General features: G+C 38.1%; 1 protein-coding gene across 2 annotated transcripts in view; it reads right to left on the bottom strand.

Annotated features, from left to right (window-relative positions):
* PARP8 (poly(ADP-ribose) polymerase family member 8) overlaps window positions 1-25,937 on the bottom strand; it is a gene marked incomplete at both ends in the record, with an annotated part of 108,918 nt that overhangs the window by 13,949 nt on the left and 69,032 nt on the right. For both annotated transcript variants that reach the window (XM_080638213.1, XM_080638214.1), the window contains 8 exons: window positions 1,695-1,787; window positions 14,172-14,267; window positions 14,371-14,421; window positions 16,619-17,183; window positions 19,185-19,310; window positions 21,134-21,200; window positions 24,096-24,186; window positions 25,211-25,271. In XM_080638213.1, the coding sequence (XP_080494339.1) occupies window positions 1,695-1,787; window positions 14,172-14,267; window positions 14,371-14,421; window positions 16,619-17,183; window positions 19,185-19,310; window positions 21,134-21,200; window positions 24,096-24,186; window positions 25,211-25,271 (1,150 nt within the window). The remainder of the gene's footprint in view (window positions 1-1,694; window positions 1,788-14,171; window positions 14,268-14,370; window positions 14,422-16,618; window positions 17,184-19,184; window positions 19,311-21,133; window positions 21,201-24,095; window positions 24,187-25,210; window positions 25,272-25,937) is intronic.

Here is a 25,937-nt window from a genome sequence, read left to right as displayed (position 1 = left end):
TGCTGGTCAAACTAAAGGGCAGGAAGAAAATGCACAGGCAGTGAAAGCAGGTATCCTGGGAAGAGTGTGAGGATGGTACCCGGTTGTATGGAAATGGGATCAGGAAGGCCAAGGCGCAGCTGGAGATGAACTTAGCAAGGGATTCAAAGAATAACAAGAAGGGCTTTTACAGGTCTGTCAACCAGAAGAGGAAGGTCAAAGAAAACACAGCCCCCAAAACTGGTAACAAAAGATGAGGAGAAAGCTGAGGTATTCAACATTTTTGCCTCAGTCTTCACTGTCAAACTCTCTTCCCACACTTCTCAAGTGGATAGACCTTAAGGCAAAAAGCGGGGGTTTGGTTAATGGCTCAATGTCCAGATAGAGACTGGTGACATGTGATGTCAAAGGAACCAGTACTTTTTATTACCTTCATAAATGGCACACACAGGGGGGCCAAACCTACCCTCAGCAAGTTCACAGGTGACACAAAAGTGACTAGTGTGGTTGACACACCTGAGGAATGGGATGCCAGCCAGAGGGACCTGGACAAGCTCAAGAAGTGGGCCCATGTGAACCTCAGGAAGTTCAACAAGGACAAAGTGTAAGGTCCTGCACCTGGGTTGGGGCAAACCAGGATATCCCACAGCTGAGGTCTAAGAGTACTGCAGATTGAGGAAAAGGAAGGGCTTCATCAGTACACTTCTCTCAATTTCCTACAAGGTTACAGAGGTATCCCAATGTTTGGTATGCTAGATGTTACAAACAGTCTTCTAACAGTCTATGCAACAGTCTTCAGACACCAGACGAAGAGCTGATGTTCAGATCCCACAGTCATATCCTCAGGTGAAGAAGCTGATGAGCACTGCTTCCTTTGAGGGTATGCCCACAGGCAATATTCAAGCTGCTACCTGAATAGTTTATTTCCAGTGTCTAGACTCACTAGTGCTCATTAAAGTTAACTGAACCAAACGTTTGCTCTTCCAAAAAAACACATTGCTTACCACACAAATGCACAGTGACATATGACTAGGAAATAAGAGAAATGCACTTTTCTGTAACATATATAAACTTTTAAGATCTTAAAAGGATCTTAAACATAAGATCTTTTAACTTTTGAATTTACTGTAATCTAAGGTTAAATGGCGATTTCGAAACATACTTTAAAATACTTTTTTAAAGAAAATGATGATATGGCTATAAATACATAAAAACCAACTTGGAGTCAGAAAGCAAGTTTCTATTAAATTCTTAATACTTGAAAAAAGAGAAAAAGAACTATGTAGCAACCTCAGTAAGGACCTTCCACTGTTACTTAATGATCAAAACAACAGATGCTCAGTGGATAGCTGCATCCCAACTCCATTAACAGGAAGTAGCTTATTAATTGCAAGAGTAGTAATGGCTCATTAGGTGAAAATAAATGGGAATTATCTCCGAATGACAATGGTTGCCTTTATCAACAATCCAGGTGACGTAATTGAATACAAAACCCCAAGAAAACAGGGTTACTCTAATTACATGGAAGCAAAACAATGGAAACACCTCGTTAGTACTACTTGAAAATGCCATGCATAAAACAGTAGATGAATAAATAATACTTACCCAACAGTACTCATATGGGGAATACAAGTCAAAATAAGTACTAAAAGAGACTGAGAAGACTGGGTGTACTACAGAAAATCAGACATATAATAAGCATTAGATAATTCTACCTGAGCCCCAGTTGCAATTTCATCAGCAGCTTCGTTCATCACTCCTAATGTTTGGAAAGCAAATACACAGAGCTCCCGTTCACAAACAGTGGGCTACACAGAGAAAGAAAGTTAATTGTATTTTTGTTCTAGTTTTGGGTTCTTGGTTTTATCTTGTAACACCTACAACAAAACCCAAAGACATTTAATGTTGACTTTTTTCTCCAAATATTAACTGCAACGTTAATTTCAAATTATGAATACATGTCAAATATTGAGGAAGATACTTTAGAGCAGCATTTTAATAATCTAAAGAACAAGTATGAAGAACTCTAAAACTTGTAAGTACTCACAGAAGCTGAACTTCAGAGAAATCCAAACATTACAAAAACAAAATTACAGTCATAGTACCCAAATGCCCTTAATTCTATCCTATCAGATGGTGGAAACTTCCTAAATAATTAAAATTAATGGAGAACAAATCCATAAACTAATGAGGGCACACTCCCTTCATAAATGCAGGATTGTCCATCACAGCTTGTTATTCTGCTGTTGAGAACACACATGAAAATCTGATCTGGAAGGCAGATTTCTTAAAAAAGCTACTTTGAATTTTTAATTAATTTAACAATTTATTTGTAAGCTTTAAGAAAATGCATTATGTTTGTATAAAACAAAGACCATGTTTGGGAAGGCCACATGTTATTTTAATAAATGAAAGCATTTCCACTCTTCTTTCAGATATTAAAAAAATAATAAAACAACAGTTGCTGTTGAACCAGGTTTTTGCAGTATTTTTGAAAGATTCAATTCACAATGCCATCAACATGACCAAATAAAAAACTTATTTAAACTGCATATTGAGTTAGAATTGAGCATTCCGCCTTCATAAAGCACACAAATCAGAAACAAAAAGAACACACCTTTACATGAAGAGAATAGGCATGACTTCATAGGCTTCGCAATTGGTTACAACCCTTAAAGCAATCCCATGCTTATTTACCAGAAGGTAATTACCAGATCAACTTTTTAAAGGCTCAAGTAACAAATCACACATTGAATTGTTTTAAGCATTCAAAATGAACAAACAGTTGAAAGAAATACAAGAAAGAAACACAAACTAAAACCTTCCTTAAAATTGGCCCCAATATACGCAACTTTTTATTGCAATGTTGGAAACAATAAAAATGTTTTTTTGGATACATCTTCTTTGAATATGTGTTATTAAATCCTAGCTCACTGAAACTTGAAATGCTCTTTGGTAGGCACTACTGAATTATAGTAACTAAAATTCTTAGTCTAATTACCACAGTAATCACTAAAGCATTCATAGCAGTATGCTTTGAAGTTCAAGCTGACATCTCTAGGAAGCACTTTCAGAAATGAAAAAATGAATGGAGCACACAAAGAAAACATAAAGTTCAGCTGAATTCTGTTTCAGGCAACAGATTTGTCAGTAATAAGCATACTGCTGTATTTGTAGTCACTTCTTTCATAGCCCTTAAAATTTGCATTTGCTGGGTTTCAAAGATGCAAGACTTCAATAAATATCTGAAGTCTACTGCACTGACATATTCTCACATCAGTTGTTTTGAAAGAGCTATCATCTTTCAAGTCTAATAGAGTGTCACCCATTTGATTTATTTTATCTGCTATGTTACATTGCATTAGGCAGCAGACAAAGCCTAACATGATTCAATTCGCTGTGCCATGGCAAGCTAGACAAAAAGTCTTTATTATTGTCACTATTCTTAGGTTTAAACCCTATTTAGAAGGTGGTTAAACTATTTGCTTAGTTGGAAGCATGGGGGCACTACCTTGACTATCATAATCAACAGTATACACAGACTCCCTGGAATAGCAGAGCAATCTAGGTTTAACCACGCTTGCCTTGAAGCAAAGTGTTAAGAAAGTACTAATTTTTGACATTCTGTTTACAACCTCAACAAAGTAAGTTATTCTGAGACTTTAGGATGGCAAAAGGAACACTTTTTGTCATCTTTGCTCTTTTTTTTATTTTTTTTTCCCTTCTCTGTTATGATGCCAGAAATGTATGAGAATCTGAAAGAGGCAAGTTAGGAAAATAGTCATTGTGCTTATGTCTGACATTTGAAAAGCCTTTCTTCTCTCAGGCTGAGACTGAAGCTAAGATCTTAAGGTTGGAGAACTGCAGATACGAGGAAAAGCAAGACAGCAAAATTTGAGCTCTGAAAAGAGGAACAGACATTACTGTGAGAGCCTACAATTCTTTTGACTTTATGTATTTTAAGAGCCTTTCTGCACACTGAATATTTTGGCTTTGCAGTGTAATGGGGAAAATAACCCAAACCCTGTAGCTATATAGCCACTTCAATAGCCAAAGGTCTCAATCAGAGTTTCTGCATGTCACAGTCGAGTGTCACTTCCTGCAGCAGTGACTGTGAAGAGCACATAGGCAGGCCACCTAAGTACTATGACATATTCCGGTTGGACTGATACGTACTTAAAATATTTTCCAGACATTCTTTCAATTAAAAAAAGCCGAAACTTTCATAGCTGATACCGATCTCTCTTTCTGATGTGTGCTGCAGCTGTGCTCAGAAAAGCAATGTGCCAACTCTTCCTGTATCCTGAGGGATGTCACACATACACTAATGAGGCTACAGAATGACTAACATACCTAAAAACTCTTGATCTAAAAAGAGAAACTCAGGGAAGGCTCACAGCCTGACTTACAGCAAATGTGAAAAATGGAAAAGGTAAAAGTATTAGCAACCATCTCCCTCCTAACAAGCAACGGGCAGGGAGATGTAACTTCAATTCTCTGTTCTGTTTCCTACTTTCAACCATGGTAACTGTTAGTCTTTCCATAGGAGGAGCTTCTCCCTTTCATTTCGTTACACTCACCAGAAGGATGAGGAAGTAACACAGCAGCAATAATACTGAAGATGTAAGAAAAATATAAAAAGAGAGGTGAGGTGAGGTGGAGGGAAAGGAAAGGGAAAGACAAGGAAAAGGGAAAAAAGAAAAAAAAGGAAAGGGAAAGGGAATATAGGAAAACGGAAAAGGAAAAGGAAAGGAAAGTGATTTATTAAAATTTAAATTCACCTTTATATTTTAATAACCTTGATTGAAAGGTTTTTGCTTTATACTAAAACATTTATTAAAAATAAACTTAATCAAATTAAGTATTTACCCACTTACACTGATTTAGGAATTGCTTTAAAACTAAACAATTACCAAGAAGTACACCCATGTCCTGGCTTTTCAAATTAAGTCAAACTACTATAGACTATATACTACAGACTACTATATACTACAGACCTCTTAGTTTAGCCTCAGTTCCTGGCAAAATGACAATTGTACTGCATACTACTGTAAGGCATTTAAAGAACAATGCAATCATCAGGCAATGGGTTCACAAAGGTGAAGTCCTGATTAACTGATTTGATGTCTTTCTATGATAAAGTCACCCACCTAGTGGATGAAGACTGTGGATGTGGTTTTTCTGGATTTTAGTAAGGTTTCTGATACTGCCCCTCACAGCATCCTTCTGGACAAGGTGTCCAGCTGTGGGGTGAGTGGGTTCATTGTGCACTGGATGAAGAACTGGCTGAAGGGCTGAGTGCAAAGTGTTGTAGTGAATGGAGCTACACACCTGGTTGCCCACTGGTCACCAGCACTATTCCTCATGGCTCAATTCTAGGGCCAGTTCTGTTCAATATATCTTTTGTTCTGGACACGGAAGTTGAATGCACCATTAGCAAGTTTGCTGATGATACCAAATTGGGAGGTGCTGTTGACACTCTTGAGGGACAAGAGGCCTTACTGAGGGATCTAACTAGATTGCAGCATTGGGCAACCATTAATGGGATGAAATGTAACAAGTCCAATGCTGGATTCTGCACACAGAAGAGAGTAATGCCAGGCACAAGATTGAAGTGGGAGAGGGGTGGCTGGAGAGCAGCCCTGCAGGTAGAGATCTGGGGGTGCTTGTTGGCAGCAGGCTCAATGTGAGCCAGCAGAGTGCCCTGGCAGCCAAGAGGGCAAACGCACCCAGGGGTGCATCAGACACAGCATCACCAGCTGGTCAACAGAGGTGATTCTGCCACAGTGTTCAGTGTTGGTGTAGCCTCCCCTGGAGCACTGTGGGCAGTGCTGGGCCCCACCATTTAAGAAGGATGTGGAGGTCCTTCAGTGTGTCCAGAGGAGGCAGCAGAGCTGGTGACAGGGCTGGAAGGAACATCCTGTCAAGAGAGGCTGAGGGCTCTGGGCTTGTCTAGTTTGGAGAGGAGGCTGAGGGATGATCCCCTTGATCTCCTACAGCTTCCTGAGAAGGGGAACTGGAAAGGGAGGTGCTGAGCTCTGCTCCCTGGTACCCAGTGACAGTATGCGTGGGAATGGTTCAAAGCTACATCAGGGGAGGTTCAGACTGGAAGCATTTCTTTACCAAGAGGGTGATCAAACTCCAGAAAAGGCTTTCTAGAGAGGTGGTCAATGCCCCAACCCTGTCAGTGATTAAGAGGCATACGGAAAATGTCCTCGACAGCATGCTTTAACCTTTGGTCAGCCATGAAGTGGTCAGGCAGTTGGACTAGATGGTTGCTGTAGCTTCCTTCCAACTGAAAAGTCTATCCTGTCTATTCTCTACTATAATCTCAATGAAGTCAAGCTACTATAATCTCTACATAGGTATAAACACTGCAGAGAGCAGGAGTAATTTCTCTGATACCTTATCTTACTATAAAGCTATCAGGTAATCTCACAATATTCAAGTGATACATGGATCATGCTGCTAAAGACATGGGAGATACCACAGTGGTAAGAGATTTGACTCTTGGTAAAAAATAGGAGTGATTCAAATCTATTCTACTTAAGTACTTGTTGTAACTGGAGAGGCTTTTTTCATAAAAAGAGATAAAACAAGCCTATATTGTGGAGTAGTAATAAGAAGGACTACAGCATTGTTCCACAAGAATCTTGGTTCCACAAGCATTCTGGCTAAACTCCAGACCGCTAAATGTATTTGTACACCTACACTTTTCTCCATACTCCAATAGCATTTATTCTATTCCAAAAAAACCTCCCAACTGCATGTGCCGTACTATTTCTGGAACAACAATGCTGCTGTGTTCTAGTGTATTCCAGAGACGGCTAAAAATCATATATTCAAAGGACAGACAAATCCAAGACCTCTTCGAGTCACCAGCAACTCATCAAGACCAAAATTTCACCCTTAATGAATAAATCATAACTGAGCACTTCAGGATGAAAAACATTCTAAAAATAAAAGCTTACTCATGTAAGAACACATGTATCAGAATTACCAGATTATACTTATTTTTACAGCAAAATAAAAACAGTAGGTATTTCAAATATTGTTTTACAGTATTTTACCATTCATATTTTATGGGCAAAACTTTAAGCAGCAGAGATGTCTGTACCAGAGTACAAATTCCAGGGAAAGTAGCTTCAATATTTAGTTTTGCTGAGTTTTTTACTGTTTCCTGCTTTGCTCTAAAGAGGCCTCAGTCTCAGGTTTCAACACAAGATGGCACTGTAATGAGACTTGTTGACTGCAAGAAAAATTACTGATACCGAGAGAGGGGTTTTTTTCTTACCTTACTGAATATATTCTGAGATTATTTTTTTGTTTTGTTTTGTTTTCCTGTATAACTGTCTCACAGGTCTTTGAAATCCATTCAATCATGATGTTTTATCAATGGCTTTAATATTTGTAAATGAGGAATTTGGGAAGGCATACAGTAAGGTAGACATTAAACCACACAAATTATACTACGTAAAAGCTGAATATGATCACAGACTTAAAGAATTACTAAGGTTAGAAGGGATCTCTGGAGGTCATCCAGTCCAACACCTCTGCTCAAGCAGGCTCTCCTGAAAGTCAGCTTCCCAGGACTATGTCCAGATGGCTTTTCAGATGTAGACTCCACAAGCCCTCTGGGCAACCTGCTCCCATGTTCAGTCACCTTCAGAAAAGGTGAAGAAGGTAAAAATGTGTTTCCTGAATGAGGTTCTGATGGAACCAACTGTGTTTCAGTCTGTGACCACTGCCTCTTGTCCTGTCACTGGGCATCACTGAAAAGCACCTGGCTCCATCATCTTTCCACCTTCCCTCCAGGTATTCATAGACATTACCAAGATTACACCTGACCCTTCTCTGGTCATTCCCAGCTCTCTCAGACTCCCTACCAGTGCTGAGTAGAGGGGAAAGACCACTCCCTTCCACCTGCTAGCAATTCTATTGTTTAATGCAGCCAAAGATACCATTAACCTTTCTTACTGCAGGAGTACATTGCTGGCTCACATTCAACTTGGTGTCTACCAGGACCCCCCCACTCCTTTTCTGCCAAGCTGCTTTCCAGCTGGGTGGCCCCCAGCATATATTGGTGCTTAGTTTTGTTCCTCCCTAGGTACAGGACTCTGCACTTCTTCTTGTTCAACTGCATGAGACTCCTGTCAGCCCATTTCTCTAGCCTGTCAAGGTCCCTCTGAATGGCACCCCATTGCTCTGGAGTATCACCTGCTTCTTCCAGCTTTGTATCATCTGCAGACTTGTTATGGGTACACTCTGTACCATCATCCACATGATTAATAGAGAAATTAAATAGGACTGGCCCCGTATTGACCTCTGAGGTACACCACTAGTTACTGTCCTCCAGCTAGACTTTGTACCATTGATCATCATCCTCTGGACCTGGCCATTCAGTGAGAATTCTGAGTCTACCTCACTATCTCACCATTCAGTCCATGCATCAACAGCATTTCTATGAGAGACAGTGTCAAAGGCCTTACTGAAGTCCAGGCAGACAATATCCACTGCTTTCCTCTCATCTAGTAGACTGATCATCATAAAAGTCAATCAAGTTGGTCAAGCATGACTTCCCATTGGTGAAGTCATGCTCACTACTCCTGATTATTTTTTTTCCTTAATGTGCCTGTAAATGGCTTCTAGACTTAGGTGCTCCATCACCTTCCCAGGAATCAAGCTAAGGGTGATTAGCTTGTAGCTCTCTGGCTCCTCCCCTTCTTGAAATGAACGACATTTGTTTTCCTCCAGTCTTCGAATATAATACATGATAATGTATTTTTACTATACTTCTTTTAATTAGATCCTTAAATACAATGACCACTTTTGTTAATGGCTCCTGATCTCATGATATTTAAATGTCTGTAATAAAAGTACATCTGAATTCCTAAACCAAGATATCTCTCTTTTGTTGCTATATTTCTTATAGTAACAAAACTGTTGCATTATTAAAATGCAACTTAGTCCTTCCCTAAAATATTATTATCAGCTCTAGAGTAACAAGAGAAAATTCATATGACATTAAAAAAAAAAGTTAATAGCCTTTTAATATATAACCAAATAATGCTTAAGTTTCTTGAGTACATTATATCTACTTTGGAAGATACATGATTTAGCTTGGTGAACCAAATCATGTGGTTGAAAAGTATCTTTGGAGGTCAGTTGGTGCTTTTGTTCTCTCATAGAGGACTAACTTTATCTAAACTTTATCTAAAGCTTTAGAGGAAGCTAATTCTATCTTTCTCTAAAGCTTTATCAAGAACTGGCACAGGTTGCCCAGGGACATTGTGGAGTCTTCATCTTTGGAGATTTTCAAAAGCCAATGAAAGACAGTGGATGAAACAAGCTCCAGTTTCAGGGGTTTTTCAATAGAGACACATGCCCCATAAAAAAACATCTCAGTACTTCAGAAAGGGCTTTGTGGAAGTCATTAAAATTTCCTAAGTTTACATCTAATATTTAGTCTAGTATGGTAGGTAGACAGAAATCAGAATAATCTATTTAGGTGTTTTAACAACATATACGTGAAGGATTCACCAACTGAAAATGACAGAGAAAAAACATTTCAAAATATGTTACTGAAGCAATTAAAATCTAGCAATTAATTCCAAAAAGAGCCCATGTCACATTTATCTAAACAACTTCTCTGTTGATAAGAAATTTGAAGACAGTAATACGAGGCAAATGGTTCAAATGAGCAGATTCTTGCTGTTTTCAGTAGGCTTACCAAGCTTCCCTTCTCCATCTCTCCTCAGCACAAAACCTGTGTCTGACCCTGTACTTCCCACTGGTTTTTGAAACTGAGCAAAGAGCTACTTTGGAAGAGACTGATGACACTGCTCCTGAGAGCTGTGCAGCACAGGTCGCCTTGCAGCAGGATGCACTGTGATTCATTACATGAGATAAGGAACCTATTTGGATCTAAATGCTGCAGTTCCAATCCTTGCTAATGATTTCAAAGCTGTTTTTTAATCCTTCTATGAAGACTGAAATACGTAGGATTCAGATCACTGTTAGGAATAACCTCATGAATAGTATGGTCTATGTTATGCATGAGATTAAATAATTCTTTTTCCTCTTAAGATACATGTATTCACTGAATTTTCCCTGTGTTTTGCAGAAAGACTACAATCATGCATACAGTGATTTTTGTGAATTTGCTTGTTTTGGTAGTATTCTATGTACCTGTGTGTCTCTAAACATCCCATTTAGCTTTTATAACTTTGGGTGCACTGTAAATAATCATTAAGTCCCACTATGGTCTTGAAATACATAATAAAGAAAAATGCTATGATGAGAAAGTACATTCATCCTCATCTCACATGGGAAAGGTGCTAATAAATACAGGAAAGCATTGCCTACTTTACTGGTTTTTTTTAAAAAAGGGGACAGAATGAAGCAATGTACCACAGAACTTCAGAAAGAGTGTTGCAGCTTCATAATGTGTTATAGTATGTTTGCAAGACTTCTTCCTCCATTCCAGACAACATCTGTCCTTCCCCCGCACAGTAATACAGCTGCAGTTCCTTGCAAGAACATTAGGTTTCTGTTTTAAAGGTACCCATCTACCTAATGTGTTTTTACCTACACACATAATTTTGGAGTACACACAGGAACTGTGATTCTGGTCTTCTGTACTGAGTTCCAAGGGAAACTTTTGGAGCTCAGAAGAAAATTGGTTGTTCCAAAAGATTCATACTTTAAAGAAATCCCCATGAGAAATCTAAGAATTTTGTCTTTATTTGTCTTTAGTAAGTCACTAAGGTATCCTCTTTATTTATCCTTAATATGTGACCAAGATAGACTGAAAAATCCAAAGATTCCTGCATACAACAGGATTCCTGAACCAGCAGGGAACATTTGAACACTTACATGATTAGATTAGTATCACGGGCTCTGGACCAGGGCAGGTGTCCACTGTAAGAGCATAAAGCCAAATGTATGTGACTGTGTTATGCAGCTGTTCTGCAATAGACATCTTCCCTACATTGATATGTCTGCCATGTGGATTTAGTGTCTAAATTAAGCTATACAAAAAGACACATCTTGTAATAGAGTTGCTCTTATGGGAAAGAAGATGTCAAGATTTCAACAAAGCAAAGTAAATTGAAATAGATATTAAAACCAGAATACCCCATGGAAAAAAATATCTAGGAAAAAGAAACATGATTTTGAGAAGAAAGCTTTTACTGAGAGAGACTGATTTAAGGATACTTTATAACTAAGATAGGAACACAGCTGGTCAAGCAAAGCTGCAGAAAGGAAAAACTTCATCTCTCAGTTTTAGTTGGTGTCTTCAGCTGTCCTGAGGATGAGACATCTGAATTATCCAAATGATTAAAAAAAAACCTACACCAAGGTAAGAGAGTTTACAGTATTACAACAAAGTAGTTATTGTGTGATGGCAATTGTTGAATTATTTAAACTGCATTTCAAGATGATTTAACTACATTACAGTTCTGGAAAGGTGTTAGGCTGACCTACTAGAGGGTTGCAGAATCAAATTCCTTACTGGCTTATTTGCAATTGTGTAAGACTCCATTACATACCAGAAAATCAAGGCTAAATGCATTTTAAAATAACTTCTCAAGAAATAATTTTGCTATGCTTTTATAACTTCATATGCTTTCTTGTTGAAAAAAAGGTCCAAAAAGTAGAAAACAAACTCATCATTAAAGGTACATCCAGACATGACACTGTGTGCATCTATGTGGAGGAACTATTCTTTAAAGGAGAGTCTGTTGAGCCATTCAGAGCTACTACTTAGTCTGTGGCACCTCTTATGATACAACCAGCTACACGTAGAGCCTATTCAAGTCATGACTTTGACATACAGACATCTGCAGAAAGCAGGATCTAGACTCAGAATTTAAAAATATAAGCAGACCTTAGTGTGGTTGTGATCATTATGAAAACTGGCAAAGCTACTGTCATATCCAAAGTATGAGCGCTCTAAAGCTCTTTATGAAAGCCAGGATTAATAAATATTGGATCCATTAAGCACCAAAGGCCTTGCCTTAAATGAAACTCCCCTGCTTTCTACTTACTATAGTACTCTATTTCTGAGGTCTGCCATTGCAGCAGTATTAAACATAAAGTGTTCTTTCAGTTGGCTCATTCTTTATTCTTTTAATATACGTTGTATATACATGTATGTATGTGTGCAGCTGAAGCATGTAAATAAACCCTACAATTGCCTACTTCAGGCTGCTTCTGCCACAGCTGTCAGTACAGTGAAGCATAAATCCCCTTAAGACACTTTGGCAAGCTCATGCTCAATTCAAACTGAGATTCTTTCTCACCTTCTACAGAACTGCAAACACATTAATGGTTCTATATGGCTTACTGAGTCGTTCAAGCATGCACAGAGCATGCTACATTTCTTCCCACTATCTTCTTCTCCCTGAGTTATATAATGAAACCCTTTCATTTTTGCAAAGTTAGGTAGGTCATTCTGCTTGCAAGGGCACTAGGGAATATATGTTTAGTGGCAAACATGTTTGTGCTTTCCTTTCTTCTGAAGTACCAAAAATTCTCGTTTGAGATTAAGATAACTAAAATGACCCTCTTTAAGCCGAAGACAGAAAAGAGTAATTCTGAGGGATTTTAATCTCTAAAGTGGAACAGCAAGAAGAATTTTTTTTGTTTTAATTTAGAGCAGGTGACTTTCCATTCTATTTTTTTTCAGTAGTTCATCATGTGAACAGGAATAAATCCATTGTTTGCTTTGTCCCAAGGATAATAGATAAACCCCAATAATTTAAATAATTCTACTATACAAATGTTAGTCACTATCCAAACATTACTCACTTTGTCTTATCTCATCCTACCACAGGTAATATGCACAGCAGTGCATTCAAAGATGAACAAGGGACTGATGCCTTTTTTCCAGGCCTCTAATCAGAGTTTGATTGCTGATAAACCTGGCAGAAAACTTCGGTTTTGTAGATAGGAGCTCAAAGAGGCGAAAAACTACCTGATAGGATTTTCAAAAGTACAGAGCTTTAACTATGACTTAAAACAGCATTAACTGAAAATGTAGATGCTTTTGCAAATCCTATTAGCAGCCTATTTGCATAACCGGCCTGCAGTCAGAATGCCTGATCATGGTGCCACTGAGTGTAACAGGGGATGACACTGAAGTGACTTCTTCTACTATGTAAGCAATAACTCCTCTGAATTTAGTTTCATGGAACTATCACAGATGATGTCTGCTTCATCTAATTGTAGTTGCTGTCCTGGGTTCAGTCAACAATTGCCCACCACACTGTGGAGAAATTGGCAGAGAAAGTATGTGAATTGGTGTGAGACCATTCGCACACTGGTATTACACAGTTTTCCATGTCTTCAGGTTACTCGGGATTCCATAGGATTCTGGACAGGTGAAGTAAGAATGATTCTAAACTGAAAGATCAGTCCTAATGGTGAGAATTTTATTCTTCTAATACAATCTTTCACAAAGCTGCACTGATCCAGTAGCTCCAGGCAGAGTGTGTCTCTCATGACCAACCCTAACTCTTTTTCACTGTATGCATTCACCAAATGCATGAGAGGGTACAACGTTCAGCAAGCAAAATTCCTGATTCACAGCTATACAGGAATGAAAAGAAGGAAGAGCTGCCTAACTGGCCAGACTTTGGGAGTACTGAACCGCAACACTGCCCCTGGACTAGGCCACTCCTAGATCAGACATTTCACAAAATATCTCTTTCTACTAACTTTTTTACCACATTATGGAGGATGGCTCATTCCTGTGGCCCATGAGCAAAAGACAGTCAGAACTTCACAGCCTTGTGGCATTAACATCAGTGTATCCAAATACCCTGGTCATGGCTTGGTAAGCGCTCCAGGAGTAAGGTGACACTAAGCTTTTAAAAGAATGCCAGAGGACTAGGAAAGCACTTTAATGCACTTTCTCTATCTTTTTTGGCTGTGACTAGCACAGTCATGTCCAGTGAAATATAGCCCCCCTTTATGTTTCTGTGATATTAAACAAACCTGATTTCTGTCTCCCTTGGCTGCAAGACATTTTTTTTAATTACAGAAAGATCTAGCTAATTTGCTTTACATTTTTGCATCTTAAAAGGATATTAGGATGAAAAGCATCTGAAATAATTCAATAGTTTTGTAACAGGTTTGTATGGTCCATTATGAAACTTATTGTTTATCCCAACAAGCACACCACTTACCCTCAGCATAGGGCCATTCTGGAACACATGGGGTTCATCACAAACTACACAGTATTCATTCAATACTGGTATCCGCTGCTCAGCAAATTCAATAGTCTGAGAACAATGAAAATGAGAATAACAACATCTGCTTAAAAATAATTAACAGTCAGCTTGTGCTCCACAGTGTTTCATAAATAGGTAAGATATGATATCATACCTGAACAAGAAAGCCACGGTCTCGTACTGGAATGCATTTTGCACCACAATTCTGCTGCAAGGGAAAAGTTGAGGCAACTTCAGTGTTGGCAGACTAATTATAAGGAAATCGTAAAACTTCTCTTTTTTTTTGTGGTGTGCAAAATGTTGATTAAAATATTTGCATCTAAAAAGATCCCTCATTTCCATAAACCAGCCATTACAAATAATCCTTCTACTGCGGCTGAGTGTGAGGTAGTCTTTTAGCATTTCTTTTTAGTTCTTAAATCTGATGAAGTTTTCTATTTGGCATCCCAAAACCTTTAATTTAAATTAAAACACTGGTGCCTTCAATCCATTCTAATAAACTAGCACTTGGTAACTTTGATTAAATTTTAACTGTGTATTGTCTATCCAAATATGGGCTATCTGCTTAGGTTTGAAAGACTAATGTAACTCTCAGAACAGCTGGAAAACTTTTTCTTCTCTATTTACCAAGATCTCACTTTTGTACGCACCATGCTAACAGATCTCTGTGCTCAGATCCCATTCGTGCTCTTTCTGCCTTTTTCTTTCAACACATAGCAACATAAATTAAAAGCAACTTCTGTTACAGGAGTCAGTAAAGCACAAAGTACCCTCTTGGCTGAAATTTATTTCAGTTAAACCTAGTTTTGAATAAGAGTCAGATCAGCTCCATTTACAGCTTTGTTTGTTTCTGTTTGTAGGCTGGGTTTTTTTTAAATTTCTCTAACTGTTTAATTGGGCAACTTCTTCGTTTTTTCTCCTGAGGAACCATCCTAATGGCACTCATATATGAGATTCAAATATTTTAGCTGAGAAATTAAGAGAAGTTAGGGTCTTTATTTATGACTTCCACATTCCACTGACTTGAAATCGCAGTCAGGCACCCAGGCTACCCGTATATCTAATGTCTGCATGTAGAATGTGAAATGGACTCCTGACACCCTTCCTGTAACATCAGCCAAACTGCACCTGCCCATGTATGTGATAATTTTCCCTTAAAGTGAATGCATTCTCACAATAAATTACTGGTAGCTTTTACAGACTATCAAGCAGGGCTTGTTCTTCTTCCTTATAAGCTGATATCAAGAATTAACCCACTTAGTCAACTCTTCATTATCTTCTCAAAACCAATGGGATTTTTCCTATTAACTTCAGGAGAGAAAAGCCTTGCCATGTTAAGACATCCTCTGCTGATTCAGAAAAAAATGCATCTTTATACTGTGACAAGTAAAAAGTCTGTTGGCTCACCTTATATCAATTTTACTGTGCACATTACATGAACCAACCACACAGCACATATATAAAGGGTTTTGTGATAGTATATCATTGCTTTTAGACCCAATTAGTATAGCTCACAGCTTATTAAACTAATTAACCATGAGACACGCAATGTAATTACATTATTCAGAATGCACTATTTTGAATATATGTATGATATTTTAAGCAAGAATCAGCTTTTATTGGTTTTTTGTGGGTTTTTTTAGCTGAGATCATCAAGGTACCAACCAGGCTAAGGGAATGGAGAAAACTATCTCTTAAGTGCCTCCTCCCAAATATAACAGAAAACTGACTGGTGTCTTGAAAGAGTACAGACAGACCCACTCTTTCTTCTAAAGTATAAAAGCCATCTTTTAAGAGGCAGAAAAATTAATTTTCAGAGCTCAGTCTTCTCTTTCTTAAATTTCATAATATGTGCTACCCTTTGTTTTTTTAAGTGATCATCTCTCAGGAAAGAAAGAGAGCCAGTGTAGGCCTAATCCCTTCCCCAGTCTCTGTCTGTCACCAGAGCATTTGAAGATTTAACCTTTCACAACGCACAAATGTGCAAGAAGTGAGCTGAATCACAACTGCATTCCCTAAGAAGGAAAGAAGGAAATGAGAGAAAACCTGTACAACAAAGCCAGATGCACACTCCCTTCTTCCTGTAGCAAGAGAAGAGGCAGAGAAGGAAGTGGATAACTGAACTATTCCCATGGCCAGCAGCTGTACACTGAGCTGTATATTATGTATAAAATCTCTGTCTTGACCTAAGCAAATTCTGATTTTGTAACTTAAATAGATGTGCATGCACAGTTGTTTAAATCCTCCTTAAGAAGCTGACTATATTGCTCGTCTTTCACTATATTCAATATATCCAATATATTCACTAACGTAAGTATTAATGCATTTGCATAGTAAGAATAAGAGCATGTTTGGAAAACAACAGGAGGAAAATAAGCAGAATAAAATAAATTATTACGCACAGCAGCTTGTGCAGGTGATGATGAAGATGGTGTTAAGATACCAATAAGCCCTGAGGTAAGAGAGAGCCTCCTGCTCTCTGCTATGGTGGACTCCTTGAAAGGCTCCATTTTGGATGATTTAGGGGCATTGGAGTAGGCCTTGCTGAGTAACTTGTGATTCTTCAATCCATCCAATTCTTCCATTCTAAGATTACTGGAGTAGGACCTGCTTAAAAGTTTATGGGGCTTCAAGGTGCTGTTGTGCTCGCATCGAGGATCCCCAGAACACGACCTACTTAACAGCTTATGAGGCTTTAAAGCAATGCACTCCTCCTGCTTGACAGCCGCAGAGTAAGATCGGTTCAACAGTTTGTGCGATTTAACGGCCATTGTCTGTTCAGCCCTCGGGTCGCTTGACAACGAGCGGCCAAAGGTTCTGTGGGATTTTGTGGTACATACATCCTCCGCCTTCACTGTGCTAGAGCAAGTCCTTCTAAGTAGCTTGTGAGTTTTGGAGATGCCATCCTGTTCTGACTTCAGTTTTGATTTATTTTTACCACAGCCAGGCGGAGGATAACTTGGCGACCTTGAAAATAAAGAAGAGGAGAATGTTGGAAAATAATCAACATCCTGTGCAAATTAAGCAAGACCACACATACGTAAAAATTTTTAAGTGTTACCTGTCTTTATGTATTTCACTGGTGATAAATGCAGCCCAACATTAAAAAATGAACAACTGTATCTAGGGATAACTTTCCAGTACCAAATAGACATCTTACTCCTTACTCACAATCTCATCGATCAGAAGATGACTAACTACTTAAAGAGAAGTTACAGCTGTATCCTTACAGCTATTTGTAAATCCTTGTCTCTAAACAAACCATTTATTCAGGAAATCATCTTTGAAATGAAACGAACATACTTCCTGTAAGATTATAACAAATTTTCCATATGAAGATCTACCTTTCCTATATAATCACAATGGCATGATCCCATTAAAAGTTAGTGTCTTCTGGATACAGCATAACAAATCCTATGTCCAGATCCAATGGAAGACATAATGAGCAATGAAACTTGCATGCAATCAATCAGATTTAACTCAGCTGAGGTGAACATTATTTTTAAAACCCTCATAAGAATCTGGGTGCTTTGTGAAAGATAATTTGACTCCCTTCTTTCCTGTTTTAGAAAAATTCTAACACCAGAAATGAGGACGTGAGGGACCTAAATTATGAATGCAGAAAGAACAAAATGTTTTGATGAAACAACATTCACATGAACTGTCACATTTCTCTAAGGTTCACATTCTCCTGTCCTTGGCAAAGCAAGAACATGTAACAGGTATGCTGAATCATTTTTCTATGCTTCATAAGCAACCCCAGTCTTTGGAGTATTGTCTGGGCTTGGATCAAACAGAAGTGAAATCCCAAGGGAAGAGGCTGGCAGATTTCCTCACCCTGTTAGCAAGTGGCAACAGTGGAAGATGCACGTGGTGGTTGCTGACTCACTGTTGCAGTTGGCTCACTACCACTCTCTTGCAGACAGGAGGTATGGATGGATCTCTAGGGAGAGGGGTGGTCCCTGCATTTGGGATGAGCCATTTTTGGACAGGCACTGCAGCAGCAGCCAGATCAAGAGGAGAGAGATTGGGCTGGCTTTTTTACGCCCTTAATGACTAAAACCAAACCTCAAGTTACAGCCTGCAGCAGGCACTGGTGTTTGATATAGTAAGGAATGGGTAAGCTTTCTATTCATAATACCATCTTCCTTTTCTACCTTTGAAAATACAAATAATCTTTTGTTATCTTTGGCATTCTTCCCTTCTTCAATGTTAGTGATAGCTGTACTCGTCTTTTTTATACATGGAATGTAGAATGGCAAAATTCATCAACAAGAATGAATGTTCAAAGAAGAATTCAATTCAAATGCACAGGAGTGATGTGTCAACCCTTCATAAGCAGAAAAAAATGCTAGACAAAATAGTCATATTCCTGGAAAACGTAAAATCAGAGTCTGATTTTACATACACTAAAAAGTATGAGTAAGTAGCAGAAGTCATAATAAACTCAAATGAACTATTCACAAGCTACTTCTTCTGGTTTTAATGCCTTTGCTCTTCAAAATTCTCTGCCTGCATTTCAGAAGTGGTGAACATTAATGTACTCAAACAGCGGAGAGGGTCTTCCATTAATGACCATTCTAGTTTTAAAAACTTAAAAATACACACAACTGTATATTACTTGTATATATCACTCATGCTTACATTCTTGCTATTCAAGTAATAGCCAAATGCTACCGAGCTAATAAAAATACAAGTTAAATAAAATAAAATTAATTACTTTGAATTTTAGATTAAACATGGCTGTTTCAGGGAGCAGGAAACTGAAATCCCCTGCCTTCAAATAGTCTTAGAAGCTGCAGTACCTAGTTCACTTTTGATATCACGCAAGGCAAGGACTGGAAACCCATGAGGTAAGATATAAATAGAGCACTTCTCTGTGGAGAGAAGTCAACATTTCACCTTGTGAAGTCTGCTGTGGATTTAGAACTCTATATGATAGTAAAAGCTAATTTTGCTTGCTATTACCTGCGCAATGTAGAAAAGATGTGCAGAGGGGATTTCACCTTTTTGTCAGACACCTTCTTATTGTGCGTACCATTAGATTTCTCTTTGCTGTTCTTCCACTGCTGTGTAACAAATGTCTGCATGATTCTGCAAATCAAGGAAAAACAAAAGGTTTTCTCATCCTAGCCAAGACATAACTCACTTTAATACTAGGGTCTCTCTGCTCACCATGTAGGGAACATGATGCAATGTCTTCACTCTATAGGCACGTATCTGGACTGATGGCTGGATGCTTTTTTCCCCACATAAAATCAATTTACATGGAACTCTTACTTAGTACAGTCTATGTCAACAACACTGCAAGATTTATGCTGGTATGTCTCTTATAGAAATATACAACAGATTCAAAGGCATCACACACAACTACATGCTTTTGTCTCTCCAGGGACTACAAAGGTAGACTAGAACACTCACGCTGCTCAAGTAGAGTCATAGAATCATAGAATAGTTAGGGTTGGAAAGGACCTTAAGATCATCTAGTTCCAACCCCCTTCCACGAGCAGGGACACCTAGCACTAAACCATGCCACCCAAGGTTCTGCCCAGCCTAGCCTTGAACACTGCCAGGGATGGAGCATTCACAACTTCTCCTAAGGCACAAACATGAAGGTAGGGATGTTGAATATTATACTACTCAAAGAGGATTTACAGAGAAGACAGAGCCGGACACTTCTTAGAGATGGACAGCAAAAGTCCATGGTGACAAGTTGCAGCAAGGAAAGCTAAGAACCATAAAGCCTCTACATAGAAGACATCCACAAGAAGTTAAGTACAATAGGTTATCCACAAAGGTTGAAGATTTCACAGCTAAACTGCCTGAGACTCTGAGTCAACTAATCTAACTTTGAAGTTTGTGTTACTTGGAGCAGGAGGTTGCACTAGGTGACCTCCAGCACTTCCTTCCAAGCCAAATTACTTTGTGACTAACCTAGCAGTGGGAGTCTTTGAGTGATACAGTCAGGGTGGCAGTTTACAGAAAATTCAGTAAATCTTCAAAGATGAATATCCTGTTGTCACAGCCATGAGGGGCCATAGGATTGACGGGTATTCTGACTTCTGCTCACCTGTGAGTTATGCAGCTATGTCCTTGAAAATGTCTTATGGGAACCTTCAGTAATTACCCGGTGCACAAATCAGAGCCAGTGTAAGTACTGAAACATTTAAAGTGGCAGTTGATGTTCAGAGAATGTTTCATTTTTTTCCTTTAAAGTCATGTACGATACAGATTTTAATAACATTGATTCATTTGTAAGGTACTGTATTTCTTTAAACATAAAACAGGAAAAAGATTGTTTTTTTTTTTTCTGAAGGGATTCTTAATGTTGTAATGGTCAGATATTAAACCTTATAAAGATATTAAATTCTTGTAATTTTATTACACATACACAAGCACATGTGAAAAGATGACTCAGCAAAATTCTATTAAATTGAATTGTGCCATGAAATGCACACACAAAACTTCTACGTTTTCCAACTGTTCTTCTCTCTTCTCCTCAAATTGCAGATGGCCTAATTACTGTGGTACATCCTAGAGGCCACCACGAAAGCCCCTTTAGGGTAAGCATGATGCTCAAAAAGATTCCTCTCCAAAGGCTTCACCAGCTAAGCAGAAACATGAAATTGAACACTCCCAGCTACAGTCTTTTGAACTTCTGCAGCTTACTTTCTAACTGGCAGCAAAGTGACAGAAAACCCTGGCAGGCAGCACAAATCAGGTTCTCCTGAACAACTGTCAAAACTGAACTTAAAAAGGCAAGTCCTGTTATTTTTTACATAAAGAAAACAAGTTCAAACCACTTTGATTTCACCAACTTGACAACCTGTAAACTTTATGCTACTTGACATGGTCCTGGAATTTAAAAGAGTATAGTATTTGCCTAAAAACAGGGCTTTACACTTTTCTAGACTTACTTTTTCAGCTGATGTCCGAGCCCAAATCTTTCCTTGGTAGAGATCTGAAATACGTCCACAGTTGGCACTACAGAAAAATGAGATATTGTTGATATATGAACTTACAGCAATAATCAAGAACTTATAACGATGAAAGTCATATATAAGGGCCCTGTTTCTAGCTGGACTTTTACTATAGATAATGCCACTGAAGTAATGGTGAAAGTGGACATGTCGTCGAAGTCTGTTACGAAATGAAAGGTCCTTTTTGGAATATCAGATAACATAATTTGTAATTTTACAAATAAGTATTCTTGAAACTGAATTCGTCCAGATCTACCTCTTCCCACTAATTTTATTTACAAAAGCATATCTTCGTTTTTTACAATATTCAAGTACTAGAAAGCAGCATCAGATTAGATGTATCTGGACTGGTAATTCATCTCCCCTTATCTCTTAAACTTCATTCCAAGGAAGTAGTCTTTACACAGTACAGTTCCTGTGACTACGAGGAAACCCAGAGTGAAATAAACTGAATTAATTAGTATCTGGGCTTTCCTTCTGATAGCCTTTTAATACAAGATCTCTAATTCTCATCTAAGTGCCAGGTATATGAATTCCAGTGGCCAAGGATTACCCTAAATTTTCCTCAGGACCCATCCTAACATTGGTATATCCATACTCATCTGTCAGAAAACTGAAACTGTATGTGGTGAAAGCTGGAAATTAGCTCCTGGTATTACTAAAGTCCTTTACAACATTTACTAGATAAAAGTGGCAGATGGAATCAAGCACTGCTGAGAGTGCCTCAGGTCCTCAAGGCAGGACAACAGCCAAAACATGTACAAGCACAAATAGACTTTATACTTCATATTACATAAGATGGTAATGACTACAGTAAAATAAAAAAGGAATGAAAACAAAAAAAATGGGGTTGGTTCAAATCTTATTAGAAAAAATAAATCAGTACTTAAAAATCTGTATTATTCTGATTTTATTCAGAATGTCAAAGTTTATCCTTTAATTTTGCTTTAATAAATTAAGTTTAAAATTAAAATATGAAATATCTAACCTGGCTGTCTAATTTCATGTAGCTCAAAGCCCTGCAGATAGCCTTTCTCTGATGTTATTATTAAAATATGATTTCTTCCTTAAAAAACAAGCTGATGACTTTCTCAAAAGGAAAGAATGATTTGATTAGGGGTAGCAATGTCTTTAGATCGCTAAATTCAGGATACACAGTGGTGGGGTGATATTTTCAATGAGAAGCATCATATCTAGAACAGCAGTCTTAAACTCTGACATCTAGACTACTAAGCTCTACAGCCAGATGAGACATCTCAGTACCTCCAATAGCTGATTCATCCTCATTCAAGACAGTTTTCTAAGGCATGTGGGAGGAACTGTCCACAATAGAATAGACAAGCTATTAACTAGAAGAATGACTGACTAAAATCAAGATACCATACAGCTACAAGGTGGTGCTAATACACCCCCATTGTCCTTTGTAGTATACTGCATTTCTGTTTCTTTTACTGATCAACAGAAAGTACTATAGGAGAAAAAAATGTAGCATAAAGCTATACAGTAGTCTCAATAAAAAACATAAACAAGGGGAGAGAGGAATTCACAGAGAATTAAACACAAAAGAAGGTGGATCTCACCGTGCTTTTCTGATAAATAAAGAGACATGGCTGCAACAGCAGCTGAGCTCATAAAACCAGTATCCCTGAAGCACTTGCCTCTGGCCCTGATCTTGACTTTCTTGGTACTCAGGCACTCCTCACAATCAGTCAGCTACAGGACTGGGAACTAAGCTTCCCATTTTAACCTTGCCAGCGGTGCAGAAGATATTTTGATGTTACTTCTCATTTCACTAGATCATTTCTTACTGCATGCTGCTCTTCACGCTTCACCTTCTCTTATTTGCTGCATTTTTATTTTTTAAATTACATTTTGATAGAAATACTCTGAATGCTAACTCCGCTGCCTGCTATAGCAAATACAAATTTTAAGATCTGCATATTTACAAACAAAGATTAAAGCAATAGAGACAAAAAGACCAAAGTCAAGAAAAAAAAAAAAAAAAAAAAAAAAAAAAAGTAAAAAAGATTGCTGTGTTGAAATGCTTATTTGAATGAGCAGAATATAGCTTATAGTTAGTGTCGGCAGGCAACATATCCTAAAATAGCTCATGGGGACAGATTTTTCTAAACATATTATGACTGGAAATATCTATTCATTTTCCGGAGGCAGAATTCTTCCACAGATATAAGCCTGAACTGACAGCTTGTACTAGAAGCCTCCAAAGCCAGGCAAATTATGATCTGAGTTGCAACTTACTTCTGACTTCCCACTGTAAAAATACATTTGAAGTTGAATTCTGCATATGAATGTTTTCAAATCTTCAGCTGATTCTTCAAAAGTTGACCAGTTTTACTCTCATGAGGAAGGTTTACTCACTTAATCAAATCTAAAGATTCCCAAATTTCACAGTCATACAGAAATCAGAAGCTGAAAGGGTAATTATCATGGCCTGATTCTTCAAAGGTGTATGAAAAAATGCATATCAATGTGCTGCACAGGTCTGTGCATGTCCACATTACCAGTGATATCTCGTCTGTGCAGATGATGCCTGACTTTCCAAATCATGAAATCACATATTAGAAACTGTAGATCTTTATTCCTTAATCCTGGTTCCTAGGGGAAGCAGCTGAATTCCAAAGGATATAAGGAAAACAAGTTCCAAAAATCAATCTATGAAAGCTTAAATTAGATGTCCATGTCATTACTGAGGGCCTAAGCCATGCAAACATATATAAGTATAATTTCAATGCTAGTGGGACTGTGTTCAAGTAGATTAGCAGTAGATCTAAGCACATGTATGGTCAAAGTTTTGACAGTGAATGAGTATCTATCACCATTTACATGGTTTGGACCAAGACACCATACAAGGCATACAAAGAATACACAGGTGACTAACCTGGGCCATTTAAGTACTGTGTAAGTGAACAGTGCAATCGCACTATTATAGGCTCTGTGCGAATTACATCCCAAGCCACAGCAATCTCTTCCTAGGTTAAGATAAAAAAAACAACAGACACCATTAGCCATCATGAGGAACTGATGCATTTTGTCAGTATACCTTAGGGTTGTTATAAACACTATCCATCCATTTACCCAGTTGTGGAAAATCTACTTAACTTTAGAGACTCAGGACAAACTGTGGCCTTCTGATGCCCCTAAGAGTAGTGTTAGACTGCTTTCAGTTCTTAAGTATGCTCATTTAAATTCAGCACAGCTTTATACACAACTACATCTAGGGTACAAGCAGACACATTTCCATCTATCAAGAGATACTGTTTCAAAGCTGAGAAGCAAAGGAGCAAATAAAGATGGAAAGGAAACTCATCCCAAAACATAGGGCAAAGGAAACTTCCGGTCCTTTAGACTGATTAAAATAAGGTATGATCAGATTTTTTTTTATATTTTAGAAAAGCCCAAGAACAACTATGTTATGTGCTGTGCTGACTTGATAATATGACATATGTGTGCAGAAGCTAGTGCCATCCCTAAAAGCACTGATTTTTATTCTCTATTTGGAGGGCTGGAGGCTACTGCACAGATGACGTAAGTTTGGACTTAATGACAGCATAACTGTTACAAAAGCCATGCTGCCTGCCTACAGCACCACTGTCCTGTGTCTCCTCTGTCTCTCAAGCTTCTCCCTTGTCAGCTGCAGATGTTAATAAGCACACAGGATTGCTCTAGTCTTCTTCCCTCCAGGACTCTATGAACTGCTTTCTCCTAACTAATGTCTAGGACAGCAAAAAAATAAATGTAATTCAATTCTATCAGTTAAAAAATCATACACAAAGCATGCTTGAAAGAAAATGCACAAGCCTATAAAGCATTTTAATAATGTGGTCATAAAAGGAAAAGGAAACTTTTCCACTAAGTAGCAATCAACAATGTGACAGCCACTTGTGAAGATCAAGACTCCGAAAAAGGAAAGTCTAGGTGGCTGTCCAGAGAGTCTGTAGGAGAATTAAATGGGTATTAATGTTCATTATGTAACACTGTGATTAGATTACTTACATCAAGAAAGCTAACATCAATATGCAGATCAATATCTACATCATCAATGGCTCCATATTCCCTGAAAGAAAGAATTACACTACATTACAGCTCTTTAAGATACTACTCAGCCCAGGAGTACTTACAACAGGGAAGATTTTATGAAGGATAATCTTGTCTGTAAAATCAGAATGGTTATAAAATGCACATTTACATAGATTGGATCAATATTCACAGTGGGTGACTGACTGCTGCACTGACTTTTTCAGTGGATTTTGCTTAAACAGGCTAAATCTTTTTCTACTAATTCCCCCAAATTCTCTCTCCATTGCTGTTACATATTTTTGTCTCATGTGTTGAACAAATAAATCAAGAAAACAATAATATAACATATCTATAATAACATGCTACTCCTATAAATGACAAAAGAAAACCCTATTTGATTTGCGAAAGTATTTCAGGTTAACAGCCAGTAATCTAAGGACAGGCTTGTGATAAATCACTGACGACAAATGCAGCATATCCTAGAGGGTGGCATATTATACCTGTGAGACTGCTTTTATGCATTCAAGCATTTGTTTGTCAAAACATAAGGACTGCCCTGTAACGTGCTCTAGGCAATAGTTACCTTATTTTATCTGTTATATGTAGTATTGCTGGGATCCCTGAGGTTCAGACTTAATTTATGCTCATAGGTGTTTCGTTGGCATCTGAAATCTTACATTTAAAGTGTGACTTCTCCGCTTTT

The sequence above is a fragment of the Psittacula echo genome, assembly GCF_963264785.1.
Source record: "Psittacula echo genome assembly, chromosome: Z".
Lineage (NCBI taxonomy): Eukaryota > Metazoa > Chordata > Aves > Psittaciformes > Psittacidae > Psittacula > Psittacula echo.
The sequence above is the reverse complement of the archived record's forward strand: the minus strand, read 5'-3'. Positions and strand labels throughout refer to the sequence as shown.